General features: G+C 40.4%; 2 protein-coding genes across 5 annotated transcripts in view; one reads left to right on the forward strand and one right to left on the reverse strand.

Moving 5' to 3' along the window:
• The window catches only part of CCNYL1 (cyclin Y like 1), a 44,141-nt gene extending 41,743 nt beyond the window's left edge, over nt 1–2,398 (reverse strand). For 2 of the 3 annotated variants that reach the window (XR_009155475.1, XM_058186262.1), the window contains exon 1: nt 1,832–2,397. Coding sequence is in view for 1 of the 3 variants with exons in the window: in XM_058186262.1 (XP_058042245.1) it covers nt 1,832–2,069 (238 nt within the window). In the remaining 2 variants the exon portion in view is untranslated. Of the gene's footprint in view, nt 1–1,831 lie in introns of all 3 variants that reach the window. The other variant, XR_009155476.1, reaches the window with a different exon arrangement.
• Nucleotides 2,399–7,319: 4,921 nt separating this feature from the next.
• METTL21A (methyltransferase 21A, HSPA lysine) lies at nt 7,320–17,220 on the forward strand. 2 transcript variants are annotated; one of them, XM_058186278.1, is made up of 6 exons: nt 7,320–7,394; nt 7,783–7,861; nt 9,387–9,530; nt 10,822–10,976; nt 14,905–15,016; nt 15,242–17,220. In XM_058186278.1, the coding sequence occupies exons 4-6, from the start codon at nt 10,830–10,832 to the stop codon at nt 15,637–15,639; spliced, it is 657 nt and encodes a 218-aa protein (XP_058042261.1). In that variant the 5' UTR covers nt 7,320–7,394; nt 7,783–7,861; nt 9,387–9,530; nt 10,822–10,829; the 3' UTR covers nt 15,640–17,220. The 2 variants fall into 2 exon arrangements, with proteins under 2 accessions (XP_058042261.1, XP_058042269.1); XM_058186286.1 differs by lacking the exons at nt 7,320–7,394; nt 7,783–7,861; nt 9,387–9,530 and adding an exon at nt 11,664–11,761 and having other exon boundaries at nt 10,839–10,976.
• Nucleotides 17,221–21,221: the final 4,001 nt, after the last annotated feature.

A 21,221-nucleotide genomic window follows, 5' to 3' on the forward strand; every position in this document is an offset into this window, starting at 1 on the left:
CCCATTTCTGAACTGCATAGCTTAAATTAAGTAAAAATTAGTTCAATCCTGAAACTGGGATTTTTGGGGGGGGGTGTGTGGGGGTAGACCTTGACTAATTTAGAGCTTAATTTTCTTTACCTCTGTGTACCTCCTTCAGCCCTGGTTTTGCCCAATCAATTATCAATACTAACATGTTTCAACCAATTCAAAATGCATTACATGGCTGGTATAATTATAAGGCATATAAGAGACATAAATTAATCAGTGTATTCAATTAATCCAATTTCCTGGTTTTGTGATACAGTAGATCATAGGGTAACCACATAAACCAACCACAATAAATTTATAAATTGCACAATCTATAGCTATAAACTAGCACTTATATCCAAACTTGTCCCCATTATAGAGTAACAATTTTCTACTTCCTTGTAAAATAAGTGCTCTTAATTTAACAATAAAACAATCTAATCTTGAGTTAAGAAAAAGAGATGGATTAGAATCTGATTTAAATGCTGTATCTCAACTGTTCGCTTGGCTATAGTTTGATACTATTATCCAGTCAAAATAGTACCAAGTTCCAAACCCCCTTGCTTTGCTGTTTTCATTATCTCTAGAAAATTTATAGCACTTCCCAAAATAGCCAATATGCAGAGATAGCATCTGAATTGAAGAAGCTAAATGAAAATTAGATAAAATTGTGTTTTATGTTACATTCTTTAATCTTGATTACATGCTGTTAAGTTTCTACATCTAAATTCAATTTTGCTCACAATATGAATATTAAAGCAAGATTTTATTATTAATTTACTGAGCAGGATGGAGCTGCCCCAGTGTTTTACACAAATTCCAATTATAGCTAAATATAAATTCAATCTACTGAGTTTCTGAGACTTTCATAAACACCATAAATTTACTATTAATATACAGTAATTACATACTGGGAATCACTTCTTCAGCTTAAATGTTACCCAAATATATTGAAATCCTTTGAAATTGGAATCTCTAATTCTACAGATTTATAAGCAACTCCCGCCAGTTCAAAATCCATGAATATGTAATTAAAATCCTCTCCAGAAAGTCCCCCAATCTTCTGCAACAAATTTGGAGGATATTTAAACAGATCAATGAATCCTTTTCAAAAGGATTTTAATCTATGAAGAGACATCATTACCATGCATATGAAAATGTCCAGCAGCAGAAACAAAAGTAACTCTGGAAGAAAAAAATACACCAACTTCCAAGCACATAACTGTAACAACTCAGGAAATTGCTGCTCAAATAACCAGGAAAAGGCCAACAACTAGTGATCTGAAAGGGCCAGGGGGGAAATTCTCTCCAGATTTGTCCCCCCCCCCAAAAAAAAAGTTCATTAGAGCATGTTGATATCTCCTCCTCAACGCAATGAAAGTTGGCAATATTATTTCAACTCATAATGACTGCCTATCCGTTATAAGAGAATATTTTGATTTCTAAATTTATGTTTTTGTAAATGGATGCAACTTTTATGATTTCGCATGTGCAGCTTTTGTATTTCACAAAGACGCGTTATCTCCTCCACCCTAATGACTGTGGTGTGAGAGGGCCCAACCGCTTCCTTCCAGAAAGTTGACCGTCTCACACCCACAATGGGAACCCGGCCATGTTCAGGTTCAGCGTGAAAGAAACCAGGTGGGCCCATGCATAGTGGTTGGAAAACAGACACACACACACCCCGCGAACCCCATTTTCCTCCACCCACTCCGGGGCTTTACGCGATTCTTTAAAGGCGCTCTCCGTTCGCGAGGGATGGCCGAGGGAGCGCTTCCGAAAAGGCCGGCCCGTCCTCGCAGCAGCCGCTGTCACTACTCACCATCCGGGAACTCGCGGTCGCTGATGTGCTGCAGGTGAGGGCCCCCTCCGCCGGGATCCGAGTCTCCCGAGTCTGCCTCGGCGATCTCCCGGTAAGCACCACCCCTCCGCTCTAGCCCCGCACCCGCGGGCCCGGACCCTGCTCGCCCGCCGCCGCCCGCCCCCAAAGCAGACCCGCGGGCCCGGCCGAGCTTCGGGCTGGCACCGGGAGACACGCAGCAGGTGACGGTGTTGCCCATGCTGGCGCGGAACTACTGCCGCCGCCGGCGCCGCCTGGGCTGGGCCCGAGCGGGGCTGCAGGAGGCCGCAGCGACGGCCACATCAGCGCCGCCTCATTCTCGCTTCACTGCCGCCGCCGCCTCAATGGGGCGAGCCCAGAAGCCAGAGAAGGAAGAGCGGAGCCTGCAGCCCAGTCTCCGCCAGAGGCAGCTCTGCGACGGCGCTCTCACGCGGCACCCGAGCACCAGCCAATCGCGGCCCGCGCCTTACGCCCTCACGTGACCGCGACGGCCGTCCCGTCCCACAGGATAGCCCCGGTGGTGCCAGCTAAAGCTATGGAGCAGGGCGGGGCCGGCTGCTCTCCGCTCTCGGCGCGTACCCTCCGAGCGTTCGAAAAGGAAGCGGGGAGGGGGGAGGGGGCGTGGCTTCGCTTCTCCGTACTCGCTGGGCGGGGCGCGCTTCCGCCGGTGACTCCTGTGCCGACAACTGGAAGTGGGGAGGATGGCTGAGGCGAGGCTGGGCCGGAAACGACCCCGAATTCCAATCTCTTCTTATCTGGAGGACGCCACTTCCTTTCTGTCCGGCTCAGCCATTTTCCTCCGTGGCTGCCTATAGCAACGTTTGTCCCAAACGGCCTGGCTGTGGTGGTGTTTTTTTGGGCCGACTTTCACACAGCTGCGGTGGGAGGGGCAGGGCAGGGTGATCGCCGCTGGCGGGTCTCGCTGGCTTCGAGTCGGCAGGTGGCAGAGTGGAGCCCACCGCGCCTGCCTTTCGGGAACCGAAGAGTAGCAGTGGACCGAGCGAACGTCTCCGGGGAATCCCAGGACTGGGCTGGGAGAAGGGCGTGGTAGACGGGCTACGTAGCATTGCTAAGAAAATGAAGGGATGTGGCATCCCCGGAGGATTCACTGTAGGAATCGAACTTTATCCCAAAGAAAGAAGGGCACAGTGCAAGCAAATCAACATAAGTACAGCAGACCCAGTGTGCAACTGCTTTTGTTATTACTTGACTGTCCTGTGATTTTAGTAGACCTCATTGATTTTTATTGTCGTTCCCCTCCCCAAATATAGTATCTTGGATTCTTTCGTGCAAAAATGTTACAGTCGGGGAAGGGAAGTATGGTGATTGCTCCCTTTGCCCAGTATAATAATGAAGGTTCCTAGTATTTGAATAGTTCTTAAGTATTTGAACACTTAGGAACTGGGAGATAGTGAGTTCTAGTCTCCCCTTAGGCATAAAGCCAAGTGGGTGACCTTGGGCCAGCCACTTTCTCTGAACCCTAAGAAGGAGGCAGTGACAAACCAGGTCTGAAAATCCTGGCCAAGAAAACTGCAAGAGTTTGCCTGTGCAGTTGCCAGGAGTTAACATTGGACTCAAAAGGCACAATATGCAAATACATACAATTGGCTGCCACCTGCTTCATCTAGACATCTAGACATCATAACAATGCAAATTAGAAATAACTATGTAAGTCTGGCAGTTAACAGTAAATACAGACAAATGTGATAAAGCGAAGAGATTTTGGAGTAAGAATCATATTTTAATACAGAAAATTCTTAAAGATAAAGATGAAACCAGAAACTTTTGTTTTGGGTTTAATGAAAAAAGCACTTAGAAAATTTTTTTGGAACTTTGATTTATATATGTTGACTGCAGCAAGACTATTGTATGCACAAAAATGGAAGGACATTTCAATTCCAATCATGGATGAATGGCTACAGAAGTTGATGGCTAAATTGACCAAGTGTCAATTTATTGATATTTGTTTTGATTAAAGAAAAGAAGATAAGTATTTTTGTTGCTGCATGGAGACCACTTCTGGACTTTGTGCTTGAGGTGGAAAAAAATGAAACTATGATTTTAGGTTTTACTGATTAGATTGATTTGTTGTTATAGACAAGACTGTTTATATTATTATGGAAAAGTAAAAAGTTGAGGTTTGATATTAATGCTTTATTCTACCTCAACAGAGAAAATCAGAAATTAACACTTTTTTCCCTTTTCTTCCACTCATCACTTTTCTTTCCCCTTTTCCTCCCAACTATGTCTTACTATTTGCTTTTGTATTTTATTCTATAATTTAATAAAATGTTTCAAAATGAACAGTAAATACAGAGAAATGAATGCTACTGTAGCCAGTGAAAATTCTGGAAAACCTGTTTAGAATAGTACTTTGAATGGAAGCAGTGCAATTAGATCAGATAAGAATTAAATAGGTACCACAAAATAGATATTGGGATAAGATATTGGTATAAACTCTCAAAGTGGACATACTAAAAAGGAACCAGCTGCTGGTAGGCTTCTATTTCCAAAATATTTGGCAAAGTTTTCTCTGATTAAGTATCTCCCCAAAAAATCTAAGACAATCTTTGCATGTTCCAAAGTTAATTGATTCTAACTTATTAAATGATCGATCTGACTTGTTTTTCAAAAAATGTATTTAAAAGTTTGTATATCAATAAATATGGTCAGTTTGGTCTTAAAAAGCTGTGTTGCTTGCTTTGTTAAAAGCTAGCTAGGATTTAAGAACTCGGGTTGGCATACATTCTCTCCCTCTTGCAAATTCAATAACGGAACTGTCAGTTGCTACACCAGAGACTTGATCACTTCTTAGTGGGCAGAAAAGTGCCAGATCTGTGAGGCAAGTTCAGCAGTGATCATGCAAATTGGATTTTTTCTGATGGGTTGACAGTAAGCTTCGGTTCAAAATGTATATGGTGCTTGGAAAAGCAGAAATTAGAAATCAAGTGTTATCCAAGGGACACAGAGAGAAAAGGATGAGAATGTTGAGAGGATTGAAGAAACAAAGTGTTAAAAACAAAATCTTGGATTTAAAAGTTATAATAGCGTTTTAAAAAATAGATGCAAGTTAACATTGAAGAGTACTCAATTTTACAACTTTATTACTTTTCTGTATGACAGACTGCTCCGTCCCAGTTTCTGGCTACAGCTTCATATCTAAAATATAGTAATAACTTTACATTGACCAAACTCTGCTCTTGCAAGGGTAGTATTTTTAAAAATGAAACAAATTAAGTGTGCAGAACGTTTTCACTCATCATCATCATCATCATCATAATAATAATTTAATTTGTATACCGCCCTTCTCCCGAAGGACTCAGGGCGGTTCCAGCCAAGTAAAATAGACAATAAATAAGTACAATACAATAAAAGCAATGATAAAAAACTTATTAAATTTGGCCCATAATTAAAATAAAACCATAAAACCCCAATTAAAATACAAATAGTAAAACTAATTTTATGCCAGTCCAGCGCGGAAGAATAGATACGTCTTCAGCTCGCGGTGGAAGGTCCGGAGATCAGGGAGTTGACGAAGTTCTGGGGGAAGTTCGTTCCAGAGGGAAGGAGCCCCCACAGAGAAGGCCCTCCCCCTGGGGGCCGCCAGCCGACATTGTTTGGCAGACGGCACCCTGAGGAGACCCTCTCTGTGGGAGTGCATGGGTCGGTGGGAGGCAAATGGTGGCAGAAGGCGATCCCGTAAATACTCTTTATGTAAATACCCTTTATGAATAAATACCCTTTATGAATAAATGTTTCATTTACTTCCACTTTGCTGACCTAAAAAAAGTAAAGCCCTCTTTATTCTGATTCATTTAGACCATAGTTCACCATTATTATGTGGTGAACACATTCATTCCTTAATGGTTATGTTTTTAGCATCATAGGCTAGTGGGCAGAGATGTGCCAGAACTGTGATGCAAGTTCAACAGTGATAATGCAAATTGGATTCTTCCACTCATGAACATGAACCTGATCAAAAAATAATATTAACATCTCCATGACTCTTCCTCTACATACCAGTAATTCTTTTCTCTAAATATGTAACATATTACAGTGTTTCCCTGAAAATAAGACGATATTTTTTTGAACCCTGAAATAAGCGCTTGGCCTTATTGCCATGTGCTCAAAAGCCCGATTGGGCTTATTATCAGGGGATGTCTTATTTTGGGAGAAACAGGAGGTACTTGGTCTATGTATTTTATAAACTGTGGTTTATTGTTTAGTTTCTTGAACAGAAGTAGCCAGTTTATAGTTTAGCAGAATGTAATAAATGTAGTAAACTTTATGATGGTGAAGAAACACATGTTTCTGATTATTCTAGAAGTTAGGAGAAAAATGACTGGTAAAAAAAATCATGTTTGTGCTTTGCTTGATATTCCAATAGTCTTCATTAGCCAGGCAAGATACTCTACTTGGTAGATAAAGACAGCAGAATTGAAAAGATTATAAAATCAGAAATTGGGAAGGGGAATCTGGCATCTTTGGATATCCACAACAAAAAGTATGAGTTCAGTGGATACTTTCCCACTCATCATTAACAGAATAAGAAGAACAAGAGTTGAAAGGGACCTTGGAGATCTTCCAGACCAACCCCCTGCTCAAGCTGGGGACACTATTATTTCAGACAAATGATTGTCCAGTCTTAAAAAAGTGATGGAGGACCTACAACTTCTGAAGGCGAGCTAGTCCATTGATTAATCCTTTTAACTGTCAGGAAATTTCTCCTTATTTCTAGGTTGATTCTCTCCTTGATTAATTTCCATGCATTGCTTCTTGTTCTGCCCCAGGCAGATTTAAATTTATAGAATTTATGGAATCCTAATCAGTTTGGGAGCCAGTTTGTGTAGGCTAGAAACTTGGGGATCGTAAGTTCTAGTCCTGCCTTGGGCACAATGCTAGCTGTGTGATCTTGGCCTCTCTCAGCCCTGGAAAGGAGGAAAATCCTTGCCAAGAAAACTGCAGGGACTTATCCAGAATCGTCTCCGAGAATCGGACACGATTAAACGAAAGCGGGGGGGTGGGGGGAGGAAATCACGGTTAGTCAAAAATCAAGCTTAGCGAAATGGAGTTTATTCCTAACCAATATTTACAGACGGAAGGTCAAAGGTCTACATTAGGGGTAAATGAGAAGTTTTTTCTCAACGCAAATCGAAAGAAGCGGCTGCAGATGCTCAGATTGACGCCACAGGTACGCCGACCAGCGGTAGATATTGTCGCTGCAATGCTACTAAGTAGAGGAGGCTGTGTTCGTAGAGATAGAAACAATTTAGAAATACCATTTCACTATTGAGCCATTGAATTATTTTTCCATCTTCCGAAGCAAGTTATATCCTCTAAATCTTAGGTCTGGTTGTATAGCTGCAGCATCCTGTGTCCATAACACTGTCTAGGTCTCTTCATATTTTGAGGGGACAGACGCGTTCCTTCCTTTTTCTCTCTCTTCCTATCTCTATAGCCGTCCGCCCCTTGCCTAGCTGCTCTGTGGAGCTTCGGTGCTCACGTGCCCGAGACGAGTGGAGGATCTTCGTAGAGCCAGCGTCGCGTGAGGAAGGGATGGGGAAAGCTGGGGGGGGGGGAGGGTTTTCCTCCCTAGGATTAGCAGCATCTAAGGGTGAGGGGATGGGTGGAGAAGGGAGAGGAGAACTTTGTTATTAACCAACAAGAAAAAGAAAAATCAATTTAGCGTTGCAAGCCTACGCGATTTCTTGGCTGATAGCTATGGTAGTCACGTGTTGCACCAAACCACGATGTCTTGCATTAAACCACAATTAGGGGATTTCCAATTCCAGGTCATAATGCATAATTTGCAAACTACATTAGGGGTTAATGCAACGCGCCAAGCCAAACAACAGAAATTTAACAGCGATTTACAGCAGAAGTCTGAAGGTGTCTTGACTCCGGTTAACCACCACGGCTCTTTTGTATTTCAGGATTTAGCCGTCCATGACGCTTTCTCTTTCCAGAGCGCACCAGGCAAGCTTACTTTATTACACTTTCAGTGCAAAGCAGGTAAGTTTTAGTCTTCGAGTCCTTTGCATATGGTAGTGTTGGGAAAAAAAATCCGGTCCGGTTTCAAGCCAAAGGCTCTGAAAATAAAATGGAGGCTGATTGGAAAGAAGCTGTTTAATGATGAGCAGAACAATTCTGGGACGGCTGACAAATTGGTTTGATGAATACATGCATTTTCTGAGATGCTGTGTATTTCATTCTCTTGGGGAGGGGGGAGCTTCTTACAGTAGTATACTGACTTTTTACATTTTAATGTTATGATGGGCTTTACCTGTTAACATTTTCAGAGCTTTTGTTGTTACGTGCATTGTATTTTAAATATTGTTTTAGTTTTTAAAAATGTTGCACTTTTGAGTGCTCTCATGGTAGAGCACTGACAAATTGTTTTCAAAGGCATAACACAATTCTTAAAATGTATACATTTGATTATGTGCAAAACTACAGAAGGTTCTTCTTTTGGAGTACAAATCTTATTAAGAATCTGTTCAATCTTATTAACTGCATGTCCTAAGAATTTATGTTCTGGTTCTAGGACTAGGATCCCAGACAGGTTAACTGCCTCTGATTTGTTTGTAAGGAGGATTCATAAAGTTAGACATGTAGGTAATCTTCAACTTACAACAGTTCACTTATTGACCACTCAAAGTTACAACAACACGGAAAAAAAAAGGCATGGCCATTTTTCACACTTACGACCTTTGTAGAATCTCCAAGACCATGTGGTCAATATTCAGATGCTTGGCAACTGGTTCATACTTATGACCGTTGCTGTTTTCCAAGGTCGGGTCATCACCTTTTGCAACTTTTTGACAAGTAAAATCAATGGGGAAGCCAGATTCACTTAACAGCCAGGTTACTAACTTATCAACTGCAGTGATTCACTTAACATCTGTGGCAAGCAAGGTTATAAAATGGGGCAAAATTCACTTAAATGCCTCACTTAATAACAAAAATTTGGGGCTCAATTGTGGTCGTAAATTGAGGACTACCTATATTCTGGTGGTTCTGTATTACTGAATCCTTAGTATGCATTTTATCTCTTTTGGGTTTATAACTATAGCAGTTAAAATTGATTGAATGATGAAAAACATATCTCAATAAGCAGGTCTATATCTTTAAAGTTAGGAAGAATTTTACTACTTGCATCTTTTGTTTTTGGAATATGACCAAATAAGGAAAGTTGGCTGCATCTTTTCTTGTAGATAAAAAACTGTGAGAACAATTGATAGCTGATAATTGCATGACACTTTTGCCTATTGTTAATCAAGCCATACCTAACTCAATTTTCCAAATGCTCCATGTTCCTTAGATACATCAAAACATAAATGTAGCCACATGGGCTAGGTTTTCTCAGAACATTAAGTAGAATATTAATTTTTAGTCCAGGTGCCATTGGGGACATAGCTGTAGATTGCTTATAGATGTCTCAAGATTTCCCCTTGCTTTCTGCCCTTTGTGCTACCTAAATGGGAATGCTGGATGAGCTATACATGTTTTCTTTTTTCTTTCCATCTTATTATTCTAGGAAAGAAGTGGGGATTCTAAGACAGCACCCATTGTGGAATGGATGGCAGAGAGGAGGCTGGAATGTAGCTCTGCAGCTCAAGGTTTAGCTATATTCCTGTTTGGCAGAGTTTAGGATAAACTCATCCACCCTTTGAAGGATCAGGTATGCAGTGTGTGTTTGAATGTTCCTGGAAATTTGCTGGCAATGGGAATTAGTAGCACTTTCTCTGACTGGGCAGTTTGCTAGCTGTGATTTTCTTACTCATGCTAGTTGCATTCTGATATTTTGTTGTTTCTTCTTTATTAAATCATTCCTTTGAAAGTGTTGTTGATGGTTTCATGTATCTTTCTTTTTTGTAAAATAAAAAGAAATAAGGAAACAACACGTCTGACAATGCAAGCTACTGTATATAAAGAGAGCAAACCTCACTCCCTTCTCACACTAAAGGTGTGCCCAGTCTGATAACAAAATGTCCACAAGCAAACAACCAAGCTCAGAGAGCCTCAAGGATTCCATAATTGGAGTAACTATCAAATGGTTCCCATTATATTTTTTCATATGTATTTATTTTATGAGGCTTATATGCCACTCCATCCATCAACTGATTCTTGAGTGGCTAACAATCCTACCTTGCATTAAAAATGTTAAAATAAACCATATCTCCATAGAGTTATGGGTTCTTACACAGGAAAATCCCTCTCAAATAATGAACCCTTCAAAGCACTGTTAAAATAATTAGGTTTAATGGTTTCCTAAATCTCAGTTATGCCAGGGTATGTTGAATCTTCAGGGGAGTGCTGCTGTAGAGATGTGGGCAGCAACTTCTCAAGAAGACCCAACTCTTGGAAATCTACATTCTTTAAGAGAGGGAACCTGTTGGGAAGATGAGGTCCCCTAGATATCCATGCTCCGAGTCATGAAAGGCTTTAAGAAGTCAACTGCAACTTGAATTGTGCCCAGAAGCTAATTGATAATCAGTTATCATTCTTGCAGTGTTGCCATTAAATGGGCATACTCATAACTGCTGGAGCTGCAGCATTCTCGGTGACATTAGCTTCTGAATGCTTTTTAAGGGCAGCACCATGTAGGGTCCAAATTTATGTGTATATTTAATGATTTAATGTTCATGTTTTGTTTGCATGATTAGTTTAATAAATTTTACATTCTTTGGAATATGAAAACTATTCAATAGCTGAACAACAGGAGAGTGCATATCTATAAGCATATTTGGACAATTGCCATAAATTAACAACTTTTATGTATATTTTTGTTTTCATCATTAGAGGACAATTGGGAGCTCAGTTTTCAGTCTACTGAATGGAATGAATCAGTCTATTTAATGGAATGAATCTGAACTAAAATTGAGTAGACGTGGACAGAATACAACTTTATTCTTGTGAATGGGTTTCACATGGGAGGTTTTTCAATTCTGTATCTTTCCTTGCTTTGATAGGCAAAGACATGGCTTTGGTTCCTTATGACAGCACAGCTCTTTGGGGAATGCAGAAATTACATAAATCTTCCTCTACATTCTGTTTTGCCAACCATACAATTCACATTAAGCAGAATTGGACGCAGTTGGGTGTAGCTGCTGTGGTTTGGGATGCGGTGCGTATAATTTGCATTGATTCAATTGTGGAGAGTAGTAATGGTTCACTAAGGAAGTCTGAAGAAACTGACCATGTCACTTAGCAATTGAACTAATATTTCTGTCCTCTCTGTGGTCATAATGTTTCTTGCATTCAACAGAAACAAAAGTGACAGAATTCTAAAATGATATGTCCTATTTAACTGAAGCGGTGAGATGCTTTGGAGAACTTTTTCTCATTTATCTTTCCAACCATCTGAGAGTCAAGCTAGGAGTCTATGCTTTCTACAAAAGAGACATCAATTATACAGGGAGAGAAATAGGTTACAGATTTGAATTTCCAGGATTAGGGATAATAGAGAATTTTCATTTAACCCCCATGGCAGATGGTAATTATCTGCTTTATACAGCTTCATCCGAGTGGACAGTCCAATTCTTATATAACCTTATAATATTGTGTGTCTGACAGCCTCTGGCTGAGTGGTTCATCCAATTTTTTTGCTAAGGGGAACTTGACATTTTCCAGATTAGCTAGATTACAACTTTCATCATACCCCAAAATGGAAAACCACCAGAATGAGGAAGGCTGGTGCAGATTTTCCATTCCTGGAATCATGATTACCTTTTGTTCCTTTCCATCCCATCCAAAATTTCCAATGGCAACATTTTTTGAGAGGATAGTAATGTAAAATTCTGCATATATCCAGAATATTGTGAACCATCTCCAGTTCTACTTCTGGCGGGCTACTGAACCACCCTAGGAATGCCTGGAATCTGCACAACAAAAGTTTCTGAAAAAATACAAGTATGTACTCTTCATGGAATGGTAGATTTTGCACATTCCTGATTGAGATTCCTATTGTTTTTCCTCACTGGAATTGGTGCTTAGATTAAGAAGTCTTTCTCTTAACATGGAGCTGAATATGTTTCTATTTCATTTTCAACCAGCAATCACCAATAGCTGAGATCAACAACAGACCATATAACTTGTCCCCAAATATCTTCCTTCAGATAGACACTGGGGGACTCTGAGTTCTAGTCCTGTGACTTTGGGCCAGTCATACACACTCAGCCCACTCACCTTACACAGTTATTGTGAGGAAAATAGGAGGAGGAAGGAGCATTAGGTACAATATGTTTCCTGCCTTGAGTTATTTCAAAATAATAAAAGATGAAGTAAATAAACAAAACAAGAAAAAGATGGGGTTTTTTTAAATAATGAAATGTTTAGGTAGAGGCTTAGGCTGGAATTAATATAGTTTTCTATCTTTTTAAAGATAATTTAATTGTGATGATACAAAACATGGGTCTCCAAGAGATACTGTAGTTTACTTTGTGGTGGCAAGTAGTTCATTAGAGTTTCTTTCACAGTTCTTAGTTTGTCATCTGCTTAACTTGTCATAACAACATTGTTACAGAAATCAACAATTTTCTGACAACTGTAACACCTAGTGTTGAAGACACTTGGTTAATAAGTGTCAATATTTTCTATTGCTCAAAAATAGTTCTCTAAAGGTTGAAAATTGAAAAATTACAATATATATTTACTAGAATTTCTATGCTGTTATAGGGGCTCATAAATGAATCTAAGATTGCAACCTTATGGAACACTCTCATTTATATTCTCGCTGCCTTGCTAAAATTGTTTATGGGGTATGAAAGAAAGTGATAAAACTGGTATTTGTTTTCTGAGCACTGAATTGTTTGGCCTTCAGAGATATCCATTTAAAAAAGATTAGGTGCACTAAGAATAAATTTTGATCACTTGGGAAATTTTTAAAGATACTCCTTATATAGCACTATGATTTTAAGATAAGATAAGATAAGATAACCTTTATTGTCATTTTTTTGTGTAAACACACTGGCACACATTAAAAAATTAAATTCTGATGCCCACTCTCAAAAGCATATGTGTGTACACACATGCAATATATATGACAATACATACATTTATAAACATAATGTATGTATGTATGTATGTATGTGTGTGTGTGTGTGTGTGTGTGTATATATATATATATATATATATATATATATATATACATTATAATATAATATAATAATATAATAATACAATATAATAATATATACATAAACACACACACACTCACACATACACATACATGCACACGCATGAACACATACATACTTCTTTCTTACCTCAGTGCAAGAGCACACTAGGTAGCCCTTATTTATTTTATTTATTTATTTTATTTTTCATATTTATATACCGCCCTATCTCCCTAGGGACTCAGGGCGGTTCACAGGCAATTAAAATACATATAAATACAGACTAAAACAACGATTAAAAAACTTATTCTATAGCCAAATTATTAAAAAACAGTATAAACAATAAAAACCCATTAAAACCAGTAAATTTAAAATCTAATCCAGTCCCGCGCAGATGAATAAGTGTGTTTTAAGCTCGCGACGAAAGGTTCGGAGGTCCGGAAGTTGACGAAGTCCTGGAGGGAGTTCGTTCCAGAGGGTGGGAGCCCCCACAGAGAAGGCCCTTCCCCTGGGTGTCGCCAGATGGCACTGCCTAGCTGACGGCACCCTGAGGAGTCCCTCTCTGTGAGAGCGCACGGGTCGGTGAGAGGTATTCGGTAGCAGTAGGCGGTCCCGTAAATAGCCCGGCCCTATGCCATGGAGTGTAAATAGCCCGGCCCTATGCCTTTCACTCTTGAAAAATAAACTAGATATGACTTATGACCGCAATTGGGACTGGAACTCCATCAATAAGTGATGCAGTCATTAAATAAGTTGTGTCTAATTTATGACCTTTTTTAGCCCATTCGCTAAGTGAATCTGACTTCCCCCTTTAAGTTTGTTTGTTGGAAGCTCCTTTGGAAGATCACAAATAACAGTCATGTCACTCCCAGGATGCTGCAACCACTGTAAATACATTCCATTTGTCAAGTGCCCAAATTTTGATCATGTGGCTGCAGGAAAGTGAGGACCAGCTGTAAGTCACTTTTTTCAGCACCGTTGTGACTGAACTGCTGTTAAATAAATGGTCACAAGTCAAGGACTACCTGTACACCAGGAGCACAGGAATAGATGACAAACCCCTTAGCCCTCCTCTTACCACTGGGAGGGTGACTTCTGCCTGTGTTTGTTCTGACCTAGGCTTCCTGAGTCAGTAAAAGACATGAGTAGTCCCAAAAACCTCTTTTATTGCAACAGCTGTGAATTCTGTTCGTTCACAGAGGAGTCCCAAATAGTTGTAAAGAGTCCTTTGAGATAAGGCTGATAATCACCCACCTTTTATCTCCCTTGACACGCTGCCAAAGACCTAATTGGCAAAGCCACACGGAGTCCAGAATCAAACAGAGCCTCAGACTTTAAACTGAACAGAATTAACAACGTTGCTTCCTGCAAAGGCCTTTGCTCCTCTTTTAAGTCTTATGGGAGGGGCCAGTCATCTCCAAGCCCTACTCCCGAGTTGTCCCTTTTGTTTTAACTGTTCTTGCTTTTTGGCAGCTCAGTGCTTGTGTGCACTGGGAACAGGTTCCCCTTGTTCTTCTGCCTTGCTGAGGTCCGACTCTGGAGGCTTCAGAGGCAGCACGTACCTCCCAGATGGCCCTTTCTTTGCCTCCGATGCAGAGCCCTTGTCCGAGCCTTCCCCAGACTCCAGGACTGGCCCATGTTCCTCCCCAACCTCCTCACTGTCCGACTCTGCTGCCAGCTCCACAGGCCTCTGGTGGACCACAATGAGAACACAATGGTGTTCTCATTTCAATTGGGAATTTCCTACCTTTCACTCTTGAAAAATAAACTAGATATGCACATTTAAAAGCTCCAAATAAAGACTTTCACTTGGTGGCCTGAAAATCACATCTTGTGCTTAAACATTTTTACAAACTTCTCATATGGGTGACAGAAGAAATGCTATTATCTGACTGGACTTGTATGAGTATTCTTAGATTTTTTTTCCTGCTGACCTAGGCAGTGGTCTTGTGCACTTTCCTGGAGACAGGAGGCATTGATCTGCAGGGACGCACGGTGATTGAGTTAGGAGCTGGGACAGGCCTTCTTGGAATTGTAGCTGTGTTACTTGGTAAGTTACTCTGGAACCAGTGTAGGCCAGCAATTCATTTTGGCATCTAATGGATCTCAAATGGTAGTTTCCTTTTAGCTTTACTAATATTAATGGAACAAAAAAGATGTGTCCACTCATTTTTGAATTTTCCTAGAATATTGTTTAACTTTAATATCAGGTTTTTTTCACTAGATTTATTCGAATAAGGATTCTCTTTACAGTCCCCCATGTTTCTCTTCTTAGGTGCTCAAGTTACAATCACAGACCGAAAGCCGACATTGCCCTTACTTGAGTCAAATGTGCAAACTAATTTACCAGTCAACCTTCAGTCAAGAACAGCAATAAAAGAACTTACCTGGGGACAAGATTTGGCAGACTTTTCTCCAGGAGAATATGATATTATCTTGGGTGCAGACATAGTTTACCTGGAAGAAACATTTGCAGATCTTCTTCAGACACTGGATTATCTCTGCTCTGATGAAACTGTAATCCTGTTATCCTGCCGTCTCCGCTATGAGCGGGACCAGAATTTCCTGAAGATGCTTAGAGAACATTTTACAGTGAATGAAGTGCTCTACGACCCTGGTAGTGATGTGCATATATTTAGAGCACAGAGACATGTCCTGAAGGGGGATTTGTGATTGGTCTGACCATGAATTCTTGCCAGCTCATGTCTTCTCTTTCCTTTTCATTGCCCCAATACTTGGATCAAAAACTTCCATGCAGCATCTCCCTCTTTCTGTTGCAATGAAAGTACTTTATGAGAATAAAGTGAAACAAATTATTTTTTGATTATAAAAAGTTTGTTTAACTCCTTACTTGGAGTTAATCTGGTTGAGTTTCCTATAAAGACTGTCTTCTTGATTTACTTATTGTTAAAATAAAGAATTAATCAGGTGAGCCATCGAAGGATAGCAATCTATCAATTATTTTTGAAGAAATAACTGTGACAAGCTGTATTACGGTCACAAGATAAATTATCCATAGTCAGCCCTTCTCTCTGTTTCAGTCAGCTGGCCAATTCATAATAAGTTCTTCAGTGAATGCAGGTGAAAGCAAAAAGAGACATTTGAAAGAAGAAAAATTGTTTCAGAAAAAAGGTTTGGGATAAAATGGGGGCTTCCCTTGGATGAGTGACGGGTTGTCAGAGAGAGATGTCAGGTAATCCTCAACATATGACCAGTCACTTAACCATTCCAAATTATGATGTGCTTAACAAAAGGTTATGACTTCTCCATGCAGCTACCACCCCTGGTCATGTGATTGCATTTTGGGTGTTTGGAAACTGGCTTGCATTTATGACCAATTGCAGCATCCCGTGGCTATATGATAACATTTTGTAATTATTATTTTTTTGCTGCTTTCCAGCAAAAAATGTCCAAACTGGGTTTGGACTTACAACCACATGATTCACTCTTTTTTTAATGGGTGTGTAAAAAGCTGTGATCTACAGCTTGCATAACTATAGCCATTTTTTAGAACTGCTTTTCACATTACATCACTTCAAACATTTTCATCACCAATTAGACTTATGAGGTTGGGAACAGTTTCATTTTCATGAAGAACATAAAGTACACACTTGCAAAAATATGTGCTTCCAGTTATTGTGCTCACAATTCCTTCACCTTTCTTTCCAAGGTTTTCTAGTTTCCCAGGATTCTTTCAAAGTGTTCTGGCTAGGTTGTTCATTCCCACAAGGATCAAGAGAGAAAGACAGTTGTTGATGAGGTTGAATATTCTTGTAATTACCGTATTTTTCGGAGTATAAAGTGCACTTCCCCCCCCAAAGATGGTGAAAAATGGTGCATCTTATACACCGAATGTTACATCAGCCATATCGGGCGGGGAGGAGGGAGTTAGTGTGGCAGCAGCAACGGCAACAGGCAGCTGATTGGCGGTATTCTCCAACCACCAATTGGAGAGATGGGATTCACACAGTTCGGCAGAACTGTTTGTTAAATTGAGGAGAAGTGGCTGATTCCATCAGTGGAGCATTTAGTTGAGGATGCACTGCTGCTGGGCCTGCCACACTGCCTCCGGACCTGCCACCCCATCGCATCGCTGCCAGACCTGCCGCTCCATTGCATCATTGCCACCCCATTGCATTGTCATTGGACCTGCCACCTTGCCACCGGACCTGCATCTCTGCTTGCTGCCGGACCTGCTGCACCTCCGGGACTGCATGGATTGCTTGGGCTGTGAGCCCAGAGACACAGAGAGAGGTATGGCTTGGCTTTCAGTGCCGGAGAGGGCGGGCAAGGGTCAGGGTTAGGTTTAGTGCCTATTTATCTTTGTAAAGGGTTAGGGTTAGGGAAGAAAAGAATCACCAATGTCCTAAAATTTTCAGCTTGCTATTGTTAGTTTAGGGTGGGGGCGTAATGAGCTAGTGTGGCATGTATTGTATACCAATACCTTATGTATGAATGGATGAACATGGTTTCACCTACAATGCTCTCTATTGTTATAAAGGACACATTACTGTTCTTTCTTGCAGAAAAATACTAAGGTACCTCCTGAACCCTACATACAAGGATGTCAAAACAGAAAAGGCAAGCATATAAAATCTGTTTTAAGATGGAAGTCGTGAAATATGCTGAGGAACATGGAAACAGAGCAGCAGAGAAACATTTTGGACCACCTCCAATTGAAAAAATGATAAGAGAGTGGAGGAAACAGGTGGATCAGCTGCAAAAAATAAAGGATAAAAGCAAGCACAACTTTTGTAGGCTTCCTGCAAAGTGGCCACAGTTAAGAGGACTTGAAAGACTGGATCACACGTCACCGGAACAGTGGCTTCACATTTTCCACAAAAATGGTGATATATGAAGCCAAACTCATTGCTGCACAGAAAGGCATTCAGGATTTTATTGGATCACCATCCTAGTGCTTCAGATTTATGAGGAGATATGGCCTTGCTATGCGCACCGAAATTAGAATTGCACAAAAAATGCCAAAAGAGTATGAATCTACGATTCTGTCTTTTCATACATTTGCAATATATGCTAGGAAGAAAAATAATTTTGAAATTGGGCAAATTGGGAATATGGATGAAGTTCCGCTAACCTTTGATGTGTCATCTAATAAGATTGTTGATATGAAAGGTGCCAAAACCATAACCGTGAAAACCTCAGGACATGAGAAAACACGTTACACAGTTGTGTTGTCCTGCTGTATAGACAGCACCAAATTGCCACCAATGTTAATATTCAAAAGGAAAACCTTCCCAAAAAAAGTGATTCCAAGAGGTGGTGTTGTGCATCTCCATGAGAAAGGAGGAACGAAAATGGAATGAGAATATGGATTGAAAAAGTGTGGTCCAAATGTCCTGGAGGCTTCTGAAAAAACCTGCTTTATTAGTGCTCGACCAGTTTAGAGCACATATTAGTGAAACCACAAAGAAAAGATTCAAAGAAATGGAGATTCATCTAATTGTAATTCCTGGGGGTTTTACCAGCCAGTTGCAACCTCTTGACATTTCCATCAACAAACCATTCAAAGTCTACATGTGAGAAGAGTGAAACAAATGGATGGCTGCTGGTAATCATGACCTGACACCTACTGGACGAATGAGGAGGCCCACTATCACTCAAGTTTGTGAATTTGTTTGTTTGTTAAAACATCATGGCACTCAGTGAAGGATGAAATTGTCACATGGTCATTTAAAAAATGTGGCATTAGCAATGTCTTAAATGGAACTGAAGATATTATTTATGAAGGTAAAGAAAGTGATTGTGAGCAGCTGAGCTTCCTAAATTCTGACACTAGTGATGATGAGTTCTTGGGGTTTCCAGGAAATTAGAGGAGTGCTTGAACCTTAAAGTCTCTCCTCATTTGTTAATGATAGTGATAATGGTTCTTAAAACTGCTGTTGACTTTACATGGTTGTAAAAATTACTCTGCTATATTTTATTAAATATATTACTACACTGTTTGATTCAGAATATTTTTTCCTTGTTTTCCTCCTCTAAAATCTAGGTGTGTCTTATAGTCAGGTGCATCTTATACTCCGAAAAATACGATATTAAGGCAAGTCCTAATCTTTAGAAACCACATTTGCAGTCAATAAATGTAGGCAAAGAAGTGAGTATCGGAGCCAACTAGTCCATGTTGGAATATATAGCCAAGACGGAGTCTGTGGTGCATTACCAAGATTAAACTACTTGTTTAGCTCTGTAAAAGGTAAAAATAAAGGTTCCCCTCGCACATACGTGCTAGTCGTTGCCGACTCTAGGGGGCAGTGCTCATCTCCGTTTCAAAGCCGGAGAGCCAGCGCCGTCCGAAGACGTCTCCATGGTCATGTGGCCAGCATGACTCAATGCCAAAGGCGCACGGAACGCTGTTACCTTCCAACCAAAAGTGGTCCCTATTTTTTCTACTTGCATTTTTACATGCTTTCGAAACTGCTATGTTGGCAGAAGCTGGGACAAGTAACGGGAGCTCACCCCGTTACACGGCAGCACTAGGGATTCGAACCGCTGAGCTGCCGACCTTTCGATCGACAAGCTCGACGTCCTAACCCCTGAGCCACTGTGTCCCTTAGCTCTGTAAAATTTCATTATTTGTTACTTGGGGCCACTGAGAGATGATGTCTTAAGCCATCTTTAACCTCTGTTTTAAAAGCAGTTGTCTACACATATAGAGAGTTTTAAAAAAGTCCTCCAGATAGCAACCAGTGTTTAATAAGAAGGTAAAGGTAGGCAGGCAGAAAGGTAAGGGAGTAATATAGATTTTTCTGCACATGCTGCTCTAATTGTTGCCAAGTTTCCCTAAGTGACTGGGTACTGAATTAGATTTTTCTGTCATCTCTTCATGAGGAGTGGAATGTGGAGAAGGATCACTGCTGCATCTATTGAAATAGATTAATTAGTATATGATTTCTTATACAATGTTTTCTTTGTTTAACAAATTTATATAGCTGCCCATCTACTCAAGATATTCTGGAAAGCGAACAGAAATAAAACATAACCAAAATATACAATTCCAGTTCAAAGGAAACTGGACTGGGGCTCTGAATATTACATTATCAAAATAATAAGTTATAATAGAATCACTGCTCAGTACTGTTTGTATATACAGGTGTTTGGACTGGACAAATGTGCCACCCTTCAAGTTGACAACTTCCAAGAACAAGGAAGTGATAAGGAAGGCTAGAAGTGAATGTAACTTAACAGTAGAGAAGTCCAAACTCAGTGGAGGAAAAGCTCTAATGGTTTTGCGGCTAGAAAGTGGGAGACCATGAGCTCAAATCCCACCTTAAGTCATGAAAGCCAGCTGAGTTACTTTGGGCCAGTCACTCACTCTAAGACCAACCCACCTCACAGGATTGTCATTATGAGGGAAACAGGAGGAGGAAGGTGTGTTGGATATGTTCGCTGCCTTGAGTTATTTGTAAAAAAAACAATAGGCAAGAACATCTGCCTATCCCAAGTTCTTAGGAAGGACTCAATAGATGGATAAAAATACCAAATCCAATTTAAACTATGCGATGAACCATAATAATACAGGAGCTATACCAAAAAAATCTTGGGCAGCACTTGTAAAATCTGCACATTGACAAAATTTCCATCTGTCAACTGCAAAAGGCACACTGCTTGGATCTGCACAATACTTTACAACTTCCTAGGTTCTTGGGGAAAAACTCAATGCATGTGAAGGTCAACACCAGCTAAACAACTGGCAGCCATGACTTCAGATTGACATAAAATAATTTACTATATATTTATAATGAATGAAACTACTACACTGGTTCATCCAATATACCTACCCAAATCTGGGGAAAGAACCAGGTCTTCACATCCGTTTGAAACTTCTCCATGAGAGTACCATGACCAGCAAGGCATACTTCCTAGATCCCACCAGGTGACATTGCCTCATGGATGGGTTCTGGAGCATGTCCACTCAGCCTGATCTAGCTGTTCTAGTAGGATAGGCAGAAACTATTAGAAGTAGGCAGTTTTGCACAAACCCTGGCTCCATGTCATGCAAGCCTTTAAAGGTACAATCTTCAACTGCACTCACTCGGCTGGGATGGGGTGGTATTAGATGGATGCATATTGTAATGCATCCAATACTATTATGTTTTGGACCCACTGAAGCTTACAAATGCTCTTCAAGGCCCATGAACTCTATTGCTACAGTTCAGTTAGGAAATGATGTAAGGCATGAGTGGCCACAGATAGTGCTTCTTGATCTGGGAGTGGGCACAACTATAGTGCACAATATG

The sequence above is a fragment of the Ahaetulla prasina genome, chromosome 1 (genome assembly GCF_028640845.1).
Source record: "Ahaetulla prasina isolate Xishuangbanna chromosome 1, ASM2864084v1, whole genome shotgun sequence".
Taxonomy (NCBI): Eukaryota; Metazoa; Chordata; class Lepidosauria; order Squamata; family Colubridae; genus Ahaetulla; species Ahaetulla prasina.

Coding starts and splice junctions, on each gene's coding strand:
- METTL21A (XM_058186278.1), top strand. CDS start 10,830: ATGGCTTTGGTTCCTTATGACAGCACAGCTCTTTGGGGAATGCAGAAA. Junction 10,977..14,904: donor CTGCTGTGGTTTGGGATGCG/GTGCGTATAATT, acceptor CTGCTGACCTAG/GCAGTGGTCTTGTGCACTTT. Junction 15,017..15,241: donor AATTGTAGCTGTGTTACTTG/GTAAGTTACTCT, acceptor TTCTCTTCTTAG/GTGCTCAAGTTACAATCACA.